Here is a 14,069-nt window from a genome sequence, read left to right on the forward strand (position 1 = left end):
TCTAGTGTTGTACTGCCTTCTCATACATCTAGTGTTGTACTGCCTTCTTATACATCTAGTGTTGTACTGCCTACTTATACATCTAGTGTTGTACTGCCTTCTTATACATCTAGTGTTGTACTGCCTCCTTATACATCTAGTGTTGTGCTGCCTTCTCATACATCTAGTTTTGTACTGCCTTCTTATACATCTAGTGTTGTACTGCCTCCTTATTCATCTAGTGTTGTACTTCCTTCTTATACATCTAGTGTTGTGCTGCTTTCTTATACATCTAGTGTTGTACTGCCTTCTTATACATCTAGTGTTGTACTGCCTCCTTATACATCTAGTTTTGTACTGCCTCCTTATACATCTAGTGTTGTACTGCCTCCTTATACATCTAGTTATGTACTGCCTTCTTATATAGCTTTTGTTGTACTGCCTCCTTATACATATAGTGTTGTACTGCCTTCTTACACATCTGGTGTTGTACTGTCTTCCTTTACATCTAGTGTTGTACTGCCTTCTTATACATCTAGTGTTGTACTGCCTCCTTATACATCTAGTGTTGTACTGCCTCATTATACATCTAGTGTTGTGCTGCCCCCTTATACATCTAGTGTTGTACTGCCTTCTTATACATCTAGTGTTGTACTTCCTCCTTATACATCTAGTGTTGTACTGCCTTCTCATACATCTAGTGTTGTACTGCCTTCTTATACATCTAGTGGTGTACTGCCTTCTTATACATCTAGTGCTGTGCTGCCTTCTTATACATCTAGTGTTGTACTGCCTCCTTATACATCTAGTGTTGTACTGCCTTCTTATACATCTAGTGTTGTACTGCCTCCTTATACATCTAGTGTTGTACTGCCTCCTTATACATCTAGTGTTGTACTGCCTCCTTATACATCTAGTGTTGTGCTGCCTTCTCATACATCTAGTATTGTACTGCCTTCTTATACATCTAGTGTTGTACTGCCTTCTTATACATCTAATGTTGTACTGCCTTCTTATACATCTAGTGTTGTACTGCCTCCTTATACATCTAGTGTTGTACTCAGGGGCTTACCAAGCCTGTCTGCTGCCTGAGGCGAGCCATAGAGAGACGCCCCCCCGCCATTTATAAGGGAGTGTCAGGACCAGATCCATCATATTGGTTTGGTGTGAAAATAAATTGATGCAAAATACATACAGAGTACCACCATGTAGTACAAGATAGATACAGTGTACAGCCATGTAGTATAAAATTCATAGAGTACCGTCATGTAGTAGAAAACATATACAGCCAGGGCCCCCATTGAATGTAGTCCAGACAGGGAACAGTAATATACCTCCCACGCCAGCAATGACTGTATACAGCTCCCCCCAACAGAAAGCAATTACTGTATACATATATATATCACACACACATCACAAATTACACACACATATACATAAACCTATTTCATGTTATACCTGTATATACAGTATACACGCATTACACCTATATCTACACCCTTTACATGGTATACCTGCATATACACATACATGGCACCTATATATACACACACCTATTACATGTTATACCTCTATATACACACATATAGAATACATTACACCTATATATACAGCTATTACAAGTCATACTTCTATATACACACGCATTACACCTATATATATATACAGCTATTACATGTCATATACATTACACCTATATATACAGCTATTACATGTTAAACCTCTATATACACAAGCATTACATATATATATATATATGCAACACCCTCGCCGATGCAATGGCGAGTGGGTGCTTGCGAATAAGCCCCATAACGTGTCACCACATCACACAGGGGACATTGCAGTGGTTAATCCTGCCTGGCAAGGCAGAAGTTAATTTGTGATGTAATTATGTCAACCAATGTCTGTGTTACATCCTGTCTCTGTGAACTGAGAGGTAATTGGAGGAGCAGCCACCACCTGACCAAAGGGAGATAATAAAACCCCTGGCCAGGAATGTTCTAGAGAAGACTCCGAGAGAAGTCTCTCTCAGGAGAGACAGGAGAGCAGTCTCTCCCAGAAGGGAGAAGAGACCGGTCCTAGTCAGGCCCTCTGGGTCTGCAGGACGCAAGCAGAGAATAGTTAGCTGAGCAGTAGCTCAGAGTCTCTAGCACACCAGACCAGTGCAGGAAGAGCCTAGCCCCTGCCTGAAGTGGAGGATAAGACTAGAGTTAGTGTAGTGAGGAAAGGGGTATCATCCTACCTTCAAGGGTGATACCTGAAGAGATCCAGGACCGAGCTGAAGCCTCCTCTAAGGACACAGCTGCCTCCCAGCCTGCCCTCTACATCCAGGCTGGTGAACTACATCCTGTGGCTCCCTCCAAATACCTCTCCAGTACTCCACCATCTTGTTAAAGGCACGTTTGCTGCGGTTCCTGCGGTTCAAATAAAGAACTGTAAGTTGTTTTCTTCAACTTCTGTCTCCGTCTGGTCCCTGCTAATACGGCTGCCTTCATCACCGGCACCCTGTCCATCACCCAGAGACTCACACTCGGGACATTAAGGGGTTGCCCCAGGGAGATCCGCTATAGCAGCCTCTCCCTCATCATTTCTTGCCAACACCACCCTGCTGGAGACCTGCCAGGCGGTAGGACAGCCCTCCGGTTCCCCCGTACCAAGCACCGTGACAATAGCGTGCTTAGGCCGCAACCGCCAGCCACTCCGGTACCGCGGGCCCCGGCTGTCTCCAGGCCTCACCTCAAAGGGCTAGGCCCCGGTGGGGGATGTTGCATATACATATACACACACAGCTATTACATGTCATACCTCTATATATACATGCATTACATCTATATATATACAGCTATTACATGTCATACCTCTACATACATAAGGATTACACCTATATATACAGCTATTACATGTCATACCTGTTACATGTTTACATGTTATACCTCTAAATACACACACATGACATGTTTTACACACATATACACATGACAAAACACATATAAACAGAGAACACACACACATATATGCAACACCCTCGCCGATGCAAGGCGAAGGAGTGCTTGCGAATACGTCCCACAGCATGTCATCACATCACACAGGGGACATTGCAGTGGTAGCTCCTGCCTGGCAAGGCAGGAGTTAAGTGTTTTGTATGATTCAAGATCTGTCATCCAATCACTTGTATTGCATTCTGTCTAATGTAAGCTGAGATGTAATTGGAGGAGCAGCCACCACCTGATCAGGGAAGTTACAAAACCCCTGGCCAGGAATGTTCTAGAGAGCAGTCTCTCCCAGGAGGGAGAAGAGCTCAGTTCTAGTCAGACCTGAGGGTCTGCAGGACACCAGAAGAGTTTAGTTTTAGCCTATCTTAGATCAGAAGAAGCAGACTGGGTTACCCCAGTCCAGACTCTATTCAGCCAGAGTGCAGCTAATAGATAAGAGTTAGTGAGGAAAGAGGTATCATCCTACCTTCAAGGGTGATACCTGAAGCACTCCAGGACAAGCTGAAGCTTCCTATTAGGACACAGCTACCTCCCGGCCTGCCCTCTGCATCCAGGCTGGCGATCTACCTCCTGTGGCTTCCTCCAACTGCATCTCAGTACTCCACCATTCTGTTAAAGGCACGTTGCTGCGGTTCCAATAAAGAACTGTAAGTTGTTTTCGTTCAACCTCTGCCTCCGTCTGGTCCCTGCTACTACGGCTGCCCTCATCACAGGCACCCTGTCCACTACACAGAGACTCATACTCTAGACACCAAAGGGTTGCCCCAGGGAGATCCGCTACAGCAGCCTCTCCCTCATCATTTCTTGCCAACACCACCCTACTGGAGACCTGCCAGGCTGTAGGACAGCCCTCCGGTTCCCCCATACCAAGCACCGTGACACTATCGTGCCTAGGCCGCAACCGCCAGCCACTCAGGTACTGCGGGCCCCGGCTGACTCCAGGCCCCGAGAAAAGGCTAGGCCCCGGTAGGGGATGTTGCATATACATTACACTTACCTGGTATACAGCAGCAGGTCCAGGTCAGGCAGTGGATACATCAGGGAGGCCTATGGAGCAGTCTCCTCTGTGCAGGAGGCCCGGGCTGGTGGGCTGGGCTTCTCCTGTCAGCTCTTCCGGGGCCTGCAACTCCAGGGAGATCAGCCACATCTTTGAATGTGGCGCTCACACTCCCCCTCCTCGCTCCTCCTCCTGTTCGCTCCTCCAGGCTGCCTCTGTGCTAGTGACACAGGAAGCGCTAGTAAGCACTTCCTATATCACAGCAGCGCCGCACAGGACGTCCTGCGCGGTGCTGTCAGCAATGGTACTTGCATTTGAATGATGCAAGTACTATTGTAAGTAGTAGCGGCGCAGCCTGGCAGCGTGCAAAATGCCGCCTCTCCATCAGCAGGAGGCGCACCGCCCTGAGGTGAAAGTCTCAACTCGCCTCATGGCTGGTGCGCCCCTGGTTGTACTGCCTTCTTATACATCTAGTGTTGTACTGCCTCCTTATACATCTAATGTTGTATTGCCTTATACCAGTAGTGTTGCCTTCTTATATATCTAATGTGGAAATCCCTGTTTCTTTTTTTTTTTATGAGATGCAATTTTTTTGAACATTTTTCACATTTTTACAACACAAAACGTACAAACCAGAATTACCCCCTCCCCCTTCTCCTGTTCACAGATTAATCATATGTTGTGCAGCAACCCATAGGCTCCCTGGGTGATTTTTATATGACATTATGTAATAAAACTGCAGTCTTGTAACAAGGTAAAGTGGTTGAAGAAGAAGTAATCACAACTTACATTCATTTACAATATAAAATAATGCAGCACGAAGAAGAAGAAGTTGTTGGATTCGGATGGAACTTTATGTGTGAATGTAATAATGATACATGGAAATGGTTTAATATTAAAGCAAAATGTCTCGTACCCTTTTGGGCTGCAGGGGATTTGACAGATTTGGGTTGTAATATGATACAATTCCATGTAGACTTACACAGAGAATCCCTTTAATAGGTCAGTGTTCTACATGATGACATCACAGTGTCCAGTCTCCATTCTGGGAAGTAAGTCTGTAGAGGCAGTGTATATGGGACAGCACCAGGTATGTTTTTACTTTTATTCTGAAGTCTAAGGATTGAATTGAATAATTAGCCAGTAATAAGTTGTAGAGCCCTCTACAGTATATTATATGTAATTTCATATGGTACAACAGCACAAATCTCTATGCCTATCTCTATTTAAAATCGATTTTCACAAGATCCTAATAAATTAGTTAGATCAGAAACATGATATCAGTGTGTACAGAGTCTACCGGTACCTAATAATGAAATATGCATGTCCTAATGTCAACAGGCCACTCCAGTTGTAACTATTCTCCTGCAGTATGCTAAAGATTTTCTCATAGTAGTGATGGGCATGAAGAGCCATCTATTTCGTGTGAATGACGGAAGTCGGCTACCGATAACTCACTTAATCTGAAGCGGCTCACGATAAAATCGGGTAAAGAGTGGAGTGGCTGGCTGGACTGAGGCTTTCTATTATATATTTAATAGGGAGCCGTCAAGAGGCAGAAGAGATGGCTCTTCTTAGTGAGTGGAGCCTAATGATCAGTCTCACTAAGCAGAACTGGACTTCCCATTACTATTCTATAATCTTATCAATATCATAGAAAAGGTTTCAAGTAAAATCTAATTACAGCGACTGTAGCATTGCTGCGCCATTACTTTATTCACTCGTATCTGCACCTTAAGGAGACAAATACAACTGAATTTAAAAAAGCAGGAGCAGCTCATCACAAGGAGCGATCTATGTGTCCCTCTCTATTGTATTGTGATTTAAAGGGTTTGATTGAAGAAGGTCTTTTCCCAGCTACAAGATAATGACTAGTTTAGTGCTATCAATGTGCACCATGTCTCCCAGCATACCCTGAACTGGTGAGAGGTGTAAGTAGATTATGGCAATTTACTGTAGGTGGCCTCCTCTTGATTGTAGAATATAATATATATATATATATATATATATATATATATATATTTGTGTCATTCATACATAACACTGTGTATTTCTGTTTTAGAAATCTTAATATTATTCAGATAAGTTGCCTCAGTCAGGAAGAATGGAGTCTACAAATGAAAATAAAGCGCACCTCTACCACATAGACATGCATGTAAGTAAGAGAATCTAAGAGGACACATATAGATAAATATAAATACACATGGGGGCATATCCAGTATAAAGGCTTTCCTGAGCCTTCTATTATGAGTAAAGATACAAAGTTTAATTGGGCTTTATTTAACCTAGGGATTAAGATACATATCATGAGTCAATATCACAAAAGTCAGTTTTAAGCCCCACTCAAAATAAATAAATTAAAAAAATATATCAATAAACAAAATTAAATATGAATTTAAAGGAAATCTACCATCACAATCCATCATGATAAACCTGGGACACTTACTCATAGATCCAGAGACCGTGACTGTGGTAATCTTTTTATATTCGTTATCCATGGCCTCCTTCTTTCTAAAATCAACTTATAACTTATATATACCTCTGCTCAGCCTTTGCCCTCCCTCTGCCTGATATAATATCACTAGTTTTAGCACACAGTGGGAAATGCTCCTGAACAGCCAGTAAAGCTACAACACGGGTGGTGTTACCAGAGCACTTCTTGTTCATCAGCATAATTTTAGAAGATGAGTCGTCACTGGCAGCTCGTAGATTGTCCAGGATATTCCCTCCAGGTCCCACACTGGCTGGGGTTGTCCCGGCTCTGTATCCCGCCTTGTATATACTTTCAAAGCCTGAACCTGCTGTACTGAATGGCTTCTACAGACATCGGGCAGGTAATCTTTTTGAGAGATGTGTCGGGTTAGTGGAGAGCAGGGACCATGTCATCAGGTTCAGATCACCATCTGTCCATATATGGTGTCTACCTAGGGCTTCCCCACACACAAGGTTCAATTAAATAAACTTTTGCCCAGCACAGGATTTGATCCCCAGACCTAGTCTCTACCCACTGAACTATGAGCTCAGTGATTATCTAGCTGCGGAATTTTGGTAACTAAGAGCTGGTAACTGGTACTGTTACACTGTGACACAGACTTAATGCAATGATATAGAGAGGGATGTTCTCAGAGATAATCATTGTAATTATAAAGACAATTATTATTATAAATTGTATTATTTTTATTATTATGAAGACGATTATTAATAATTGTAAAAATAATAATAATCATCTCCATAATAATAGTAAAAATAATAATTGTCTCCATAATTACAATAATAATCTCTGAGAAGATCCCTCTCTATATATCATTGCATTAAGTCTTGGTCACAGTGTAACAGTAACAGCTCTTAGTTACCAAAAATCCTCAGCTACATAGTCACTGAGCTTATAGCTCAGTGGATAGAGGAACTATGTCATTATGGCACATGGACTGTGCTGGTTCTGAGTTCAAACCCCAACTTGGCTAAAAAAAATAATGGGTGTCCCTGGTTGTGAGGATCTAAGAGTGTGATTGATTATGAGGATCTATGAGTGTCACTGGTTTATCTTGCTTGATTTTTGTAGGAGATTTCCTAATAAAACACAGACCAGTTCTCCTCAGATGATCTGCAGAACATATGCGTAATTACAATATATTTAGATATGATGACTTCAGTTTGTGGAGTTTATAGCTCCCCCTGCAATATTTCACCTCTTGATCAATCAGGCAGAGAATTTCAGAATGACTCTTCCTCCCAATGACTTCTAATAAATTATGATTAATAATATATTTTATAATTATTTACAACATTCACGTATAAATGTACAGCACCCACCCAAACAATCTATATATAGCACCTCCTAATTTATCTATTTACCGAACCTACCTAATGAACCTAGGGATAGCACCATTATTGAATCTATATACAGCGCCATCTGTGTCCTACAAAGGGAACAGGTAGACTTATCGCTGCTGCACTGCTCCCTCATAGATCAATTGTATCTGAGTCTTAAAGATGCAGATAACATTCATTCTTTATGGCTAATAGCTTTAGGCAAGTTTATAGTTTTAGTTGGTCTGCCTTACCTATGGGGCCACCCGCAGGGTCCTTATTCACTTTGTGGTCTCCTCCACTGGAGACCCACTACTGATATAACCCTTTTGTCAGTGGTGTATCTTGAAGCTGATGGGCCCCAATGCAAAGTCTGTGCCAGGTTCCCGACTATAAGTACTAGTCTTCTCATATAGAAAAGACACCTTATGGACCCACTAAGCCTCTTGAGCCCAGTTGTGACTGCACCCCTAAAGTTACTCCCCTGCCTTTTGTGACCACACTTTTTTAGCTGTAAATGTCTAACATGTTTGTTAGTGTGGTGGCAGGTTATTAGGTCATTTACCAATATACGTACATCTATTAAATTCAGAACTGCTTTCTTGCTATGTAAAAGCCATATCATCAGTCAGACATTCGTGTCTATAAAGTGACCGCAGATGGAGGTGCAACATCCCCCACCAGGGCCTACCCTTTTCTTGGGGCCTGGAGGCAGCCAGGGCCCAGAATACCGGAGTGGCTGTTTTTTTTTGCCTTGGCACGCTAATGTCACAGTGCTTGGTATGGGGACCAGAGGGCTGTCCTACAGCCTGGCAGGTCTCCAGCAGGTGGTGTGTGCAAGAAATATGGAGAGAGAGGCTGGTGTATTGGATTTCCCTGGGGCAGCCCCTTAATGTCTGTATATGTCCCTGGCTAATGGATGGAGAGCATTTATTAGAACAACTGCAGGCAACAGGCCTAAACGATATCACAGCAGAACTGGTACCGGAGTGGTCATGGAGAGGGTCCTCAGGAATGTTTTACCAGCCTGGTAGTAGATGCAGGCTGGGATGGAGCTGGGTCCAGATGTGGAAGCTCCAGCTTTGAGTCTTCAGACTCTGGTCCTGGGATTAGCTGAGTCTCAGCCCTGATGGTGGACTGACACTGACTCTCTCTTCACTCACTGTGTGTTCTGGTAAGAGCATGTTCTCTAGTGTTAAGACCTTGGAACTAAGAGACCTAGACCTAGACCTAGTCAGGTGGTGGCTAACTCTCCAATCCCACGCCAGTGTACATGGTGAAATGCAATTGGTAGAAACTTACACCCAATTAACTACTGCCTGTTCAGGTAGGATTTACTGCTGCTAATTACCTCAGAATTACTGTATTATCCCTAAGGCGAGTTGCACAGGTTCACCTCCTGGGGATACACAGATAGAGGGCTTTATTCGCAAACACTCCTTGGCAGGGGTTATGCATACCCCCTAGGCAATTGAAAGAGCCGCCCAAGGCTCGGTTATGGAGCGGATGGAAAAAAGGGAACCAAAGCTGGCCAGCAGCATATGGCCTCCAGATGGTCCATGCATGCTACAGCAGGTAGGGGTGCGGATGATGAGGTGCACTTGCTCGGAAGTGCTGGCTATGTGCAGTGTAGGGGAACATAAACCGGGATTTAGGCAATGGGGTTGGTATCAGACTAGGTACACAAAATTAAATGAATGTGGTACAGTTGGTAGCTAACACCCTTAAACCACCTGTATGTTGGGGAAAGGTGTGGTGTCATTTCCTGTAATCCACTCCTTGCACCTTTGGTTTACAGAGGCCATTCAATGACTGAGCTCAGGTTTTAGGTGTAAGACTGCGGTCAGGATTTAACATACAGACACAGCCTTGACTACATTCCTGCAAAGCCTGAGAAAGGGTTCATTGCAAACTGACTGACAGTATTACTATTACAGTTGTGCAAAACATAATAAAATCGCATTGGCTTTAACAGCCCAATGGGTAAATGCTTAAAAGTTACTTATGAGAGCATGACTACTCAAGGTAGCAAAAATGTCCAATTCCTGAAAATGAAAGGCATAAATTATGCAAACAAAATGTTAGTTTCTGAAATAGAAAGGCATTAAGTGGAAAACAGCAGGATGAACACTTTTCCCTTTTTGTATCCGGCTAAAAGTCTCTCAGGAAGGCTCCTACAGGGAGTCCATTTTCTGGGTACAGCCCTAGATGTGGGAAAGAGTGCTGCAGCAACAAAGGGTCTCCTCTTCAGTGGAGGGACAGAGTCCTTTGAAGATGTGCCTCTGCTTCAGCAGAGGTGGGTGCTTACATAGCATAAATGGATAAAAGTTCAAGGATAGTCTCTTGATTTATGATAAATAGGGGAAGAGTCTCAGGAAAGTCTCTGGCTATTCGTAAGGGTATGTGGGTGCATCCCAACTGGGAGAAATAGCAGCAAAAAGAATATTCACAATATATGCACAGTACCTGTTAGGGGCTACAGCCCATCAGGGAATCATTCTTGATCTGGGACCAGTTCAGGTTCCTATAGGGAAGCTGCCACCATCGGGGGACCCCTGGTGGCAGTTCCAGGAACTGCAGGTTCTTCAGTGTCTCAGCGGGTCTCCTGATATTCAGTTGGTGGGCCACTGTCCTCCGGGGTATCGGCCTCTGCAGCTGGTTGTTCAACAAGGCCTGGGACCATAGATGGGTCCAGGAACAAATAAATGGGAGTCTGTGGCAGGGCCGCAGCTCACTCTGCCTACAAGTCATCTATGGCCGGTTAATCACCCCACTGGTAGGCAGCTGGTGAAAGCAAGTCTTCCCTGGGAGCACCCGGATGAGGCTCATCCGCTGGGCCATCTTCTGCCATGGAGGATCCTTGAGATCAACGCTCACTTGCGGCTGGAGAGACAGCTGGGGTACACCCCTGGACCAGGCCCGGCCCATGGATGGCGATGGGACCCCTCGCTGACGATCACCGTAGATGGGGCACTCGCGTGGGTCACTGCCTGGGGATTCGCAGCCCAGGAGGTAGTAGAAGAATCTGTCCCGACGTTGTCCTCGAAGAGCTCCTCATAGGTCTCAAAGGCCTCCTTCTCGGGATCAGGGATCCGGATGACACCAGCCGCCCAGGGTCCTTGGGAGAACTCGATCCACTCCCCGGCCCTCAGGTTGTGGAGTTACTCTGGTAGATCGGGCCGCTTGACGGACCGACAGGGAATAAAGACCTCCCGTCCGATGTAGTCTTGGGTGACGAAGCCCCACTACCGTTCAAAGCAGTGGACCTGGCCTGTGGTCCAATTATGCTGGACCCAGATGCCCTCTCTTGAGCAGCCAGCCATAAACTATGGTCCTAGCTCTCTTCACATCGCTGGTCAGAGACAGCGTCTCTGAGATGCCGGCGGAGAGCCTCACCTCTGCCCCGAAGCTTCACATGTGGGCAGACAGATGTGGGAACTGGAGCGGGAACAGCCGAGGGATCTGTATCAGTAGCAGGAGCGCTGAGGGTATACTCGACCGCAGGAGGCCCTCGAACAGGCCCTGGGGAGGAATCGGGCCTCCCCACGTGGCGCCGCCGCATGGGTCTGGGGCAGAAGCATGGTAGCCGGGAGAGATAGCAGGAAAGCTTCAAGGAACTCCGGTTCCTCGGCAGAGGGTAGAGACCTAGGACCAAACATGGTGCTGACCTCTCTGCCCAAAGTCCATGTGAGTTCTGGCCTCGCGATGAGGTGTGGGAGGAAGTCCACTTCGTGCCTGAGGGTGGAGTCAATGTTTTTTCCGCCAAGAGTTTTGGTGGGTTCTATTTCTTCCTGCACCACAGCAGGCAGGGTTCGCGCCATTCGCGCATGGGCAGAGCTTGGTAAATCACCTGGATTTCCCACCAGTTGTCACGGTTACACCCGCGATCCTCGGTACAGAGGGCGGGTGCACACGTGCCTGCTGCCGCGGTCCCCGCTTTCCCTGCTCTCACTTACCTCTCCTGGCTCAGGTCTGTACTCTGGCTCCCGGCGTGTAGGCCGCATGCTTCTTCCCTGCAGTTGCGTGCTCCCGCTACTAGGTGGGGTGCACACGGACTTCTCCCAGCCTTAAAGGGCCAGCATCCTCCTTATTGGCTCTGGCATTCCCGGCTCGGCTATATAGCCTGGCGACTCCCAACATCCCCTGCCAGATCTTCATGTCCTGTTACAGAAGAGAAAGCCCTCTGTAATCCTGAGCGTTTCCAGACACCTCCGTGTATTCTGTGATTTCCGTGTTCTTGTGTATTCTGTGATTCCCATGTTCCTGTGGAGATTCCCGTGTTCCTGTGGAGATTCCCGTGTTCCTGTGGAGATTCCCATGTTCCTGTAATCCTGTGGCAGTCCTGTAATCCTGTGGCGGTCCTGTAATCCTGTGGCGGTCCGGTATCCTAATGGTCTTCCGAGGTCCTGCCAGCGGTCCTTCCGAGGTCCTGCCATCCCAAGGTCCTGCCATCCCGAGGTCCTGCCATCCCGTGGTCCTGCCTGCCACTACCTTGGCTGCCACCGCGGGCCTAGTCGCACCCCTGGAGCGACCTGGTGGTTCCCTGCCGCAGCAAGTCCATCCCGCTTTGCGGTGGGCTCTGGCGAAGACCAGGAGTACACTTAGACTCCGCTCCTGGGTTGCGGCTGACATCTTTATCTCCCACGGTGGTCCAGGGAGTCCACAAACAATAGTCCCAAGGGATTATTTCCCATAGACTGTGACAGTAATCTGGCTAAGGTCATGATCTCTGCAAAAGCCATGGACAGTGTCAAGGATCCATACCAGCTTTTGGTTGACCTTCCCAGCACTATTGCCCAGCAGTCCCAAGAGATTGCTGCGCAAAAAAAACTCTTGGACAAACTCGCTGCCACCCTGTGGATTATTGCCTCCCAGCAGCAGGCTCCTGCGACTCCTCCTGTTGTTTCTGTCCCCCAGCCATGTTTTTCGGCAGCAAACTCTGGATCAGACTTTTTGATGCCAAACAAATTTGATGGCAACCACAATTTTTGCAGGAGTTTTGTTGTCCATTGCTCGTTGTACATCAAACTGACGCCCTCCCAGTCCACCCCCGAACACACTAAGTTGGCATGTATTTTTTCTTTGCTCACTGGAGAGGCGCTGGACTGGGCTACTCCTCTATGGGATACTGGTGACCCTGACATGGTTCCCCATACCAAGTTCCTGGCAAAAATCCAGTCCAGGTTTGAACCACCTCAAGTTCGACAACCTCGCCTGTCCTGCTTGATTCCGGTTTCCCCAGTGTCTCCACAGCTTCCCAGAGCTGCTCCAGGTACAATTAACCATTGCCTGTTCAGGCAGGATCTACTGCTGCTAATTACCTCAGAGTTAATGTATTATCCCTAAGGCGAGTTGCACAGGCTCACCTGCTAGGGAGACACAGATAGAGGGCTTTATTCGCAAACACTCCTCTGCCTTTACGTTGGCAGGGGTGTTGCAGAGGATCATGTGATCTCTATCTGTCCATGAACAATCGCCTTGCCAGGACATTGATCTTATTTTCCTGAATGCTATTACACAGTCCTGGCAGCGCAATTGTACATCGATAGATAGAGATCACATGACCCTCCATCTGCAGCCATTTTATGGACAGGAATGTCTGGCTGATGAGGTAAGAGACAGGAAGCTTCACTTTACAAATCAATAAAGTAGTGCAGAACTATTAATACATGTATATTGGTAAATTACCTAATACCCTTCCCCCCACACACACATTCCAAAAACATGGGGTAAAGAAATGGCTCCCCCCATGTGGCAGAATCGATCTTATCCCTCAGCTCCCTGATGCCTGCTGAAGACTTAGATGTCTGTGGGATTTGGCATCTTCCTCTTTCCCATCTTAATAACCCCCTCTTCATATTTCAAGAAGCGTCGAATGAATAAAACACAATCACATGTGTCATGTTTTCTTTAATCAAATATATAATCAGTCATCTCTACTCCTTGTGTGATTCTCTCATAGACGGGATCTTCAGATAATGAAGATAGCGCAACAAGCAAGGTACAAATCCCTCGAACCCTAAGCAGAGCATGTATACGGGATGGAGCCATGGATTCAAGTGATAATAGCCCGAGGCAGACTGACGCCGGGCAAGAGGAACAGGTAGTCCTCTCCACTGCTCGTATCACCACTCTATGTATTATTATATTATCTATCTATGTGAACACAGAATAGCTAATCACAGAGGATCGTCATCAGCCAGACATTCGTATCCATAAAATGACCACAGATGGAGGTTCATGTGATCTCTGTCCATGAACAATCGCCTTGCCAGGACATTGATCTTATT

General features: G+C 46.0%; 1 protein-coding gene across 3 annotated transcripts in view; it reads left to right on the forward strand.

Annotated features, from left to right (window-relative positions):
* The first annotated feature begins 4,975 nt into the window (after positions 1-4,975).
* Positions 4,976-14,069, forward strand: part of LOC140111004 (uncharacterized) — a 29,449-nt gene continuing 20,355 nt past the window's right edge. For 2 of the 3 annotated variants that reach the window (XM_072132313.1, XM_072132343.1), the window contains exons 1-3: positions 4,976-5,059; positions 6,032-6,124; positions 13,742-13,882. In XM_072132313.1, coding sequence (XP_071988414.1) covers positions 6,074-6,124; positions 13,742-13,882 — 192 coding nt within the window. In that variant the 5' untranslated portion in view covers positions 4,976-5,059; positions 6,032-6,073. Of the gene's footprint in view, positions 5,060-5,434; positions 5,458-6,031; positions 6,125-13,741; positions 13,883-14,069 lie in introns of those variants that run through there. The other variant, XM_072132331.1, reaches the window with a different exon arrangement.

The sequence above is a fragment of the Engystomops pustulosus genome, chromosome 1 (genome assembly GCF_040894005.1).
Source record: "Engystomops pustulosus chromosome 1, aEngPut4.maternal, whole genome shotgun sequence".
In the NCBI taxonomy this organism is placed as follows: domain Eukaryota; kingdom Metazoa; phylum Chordata; class Amphibia; order Anura; family Leptodactylidae; genus Engystomops; species Engystomops pustulosus.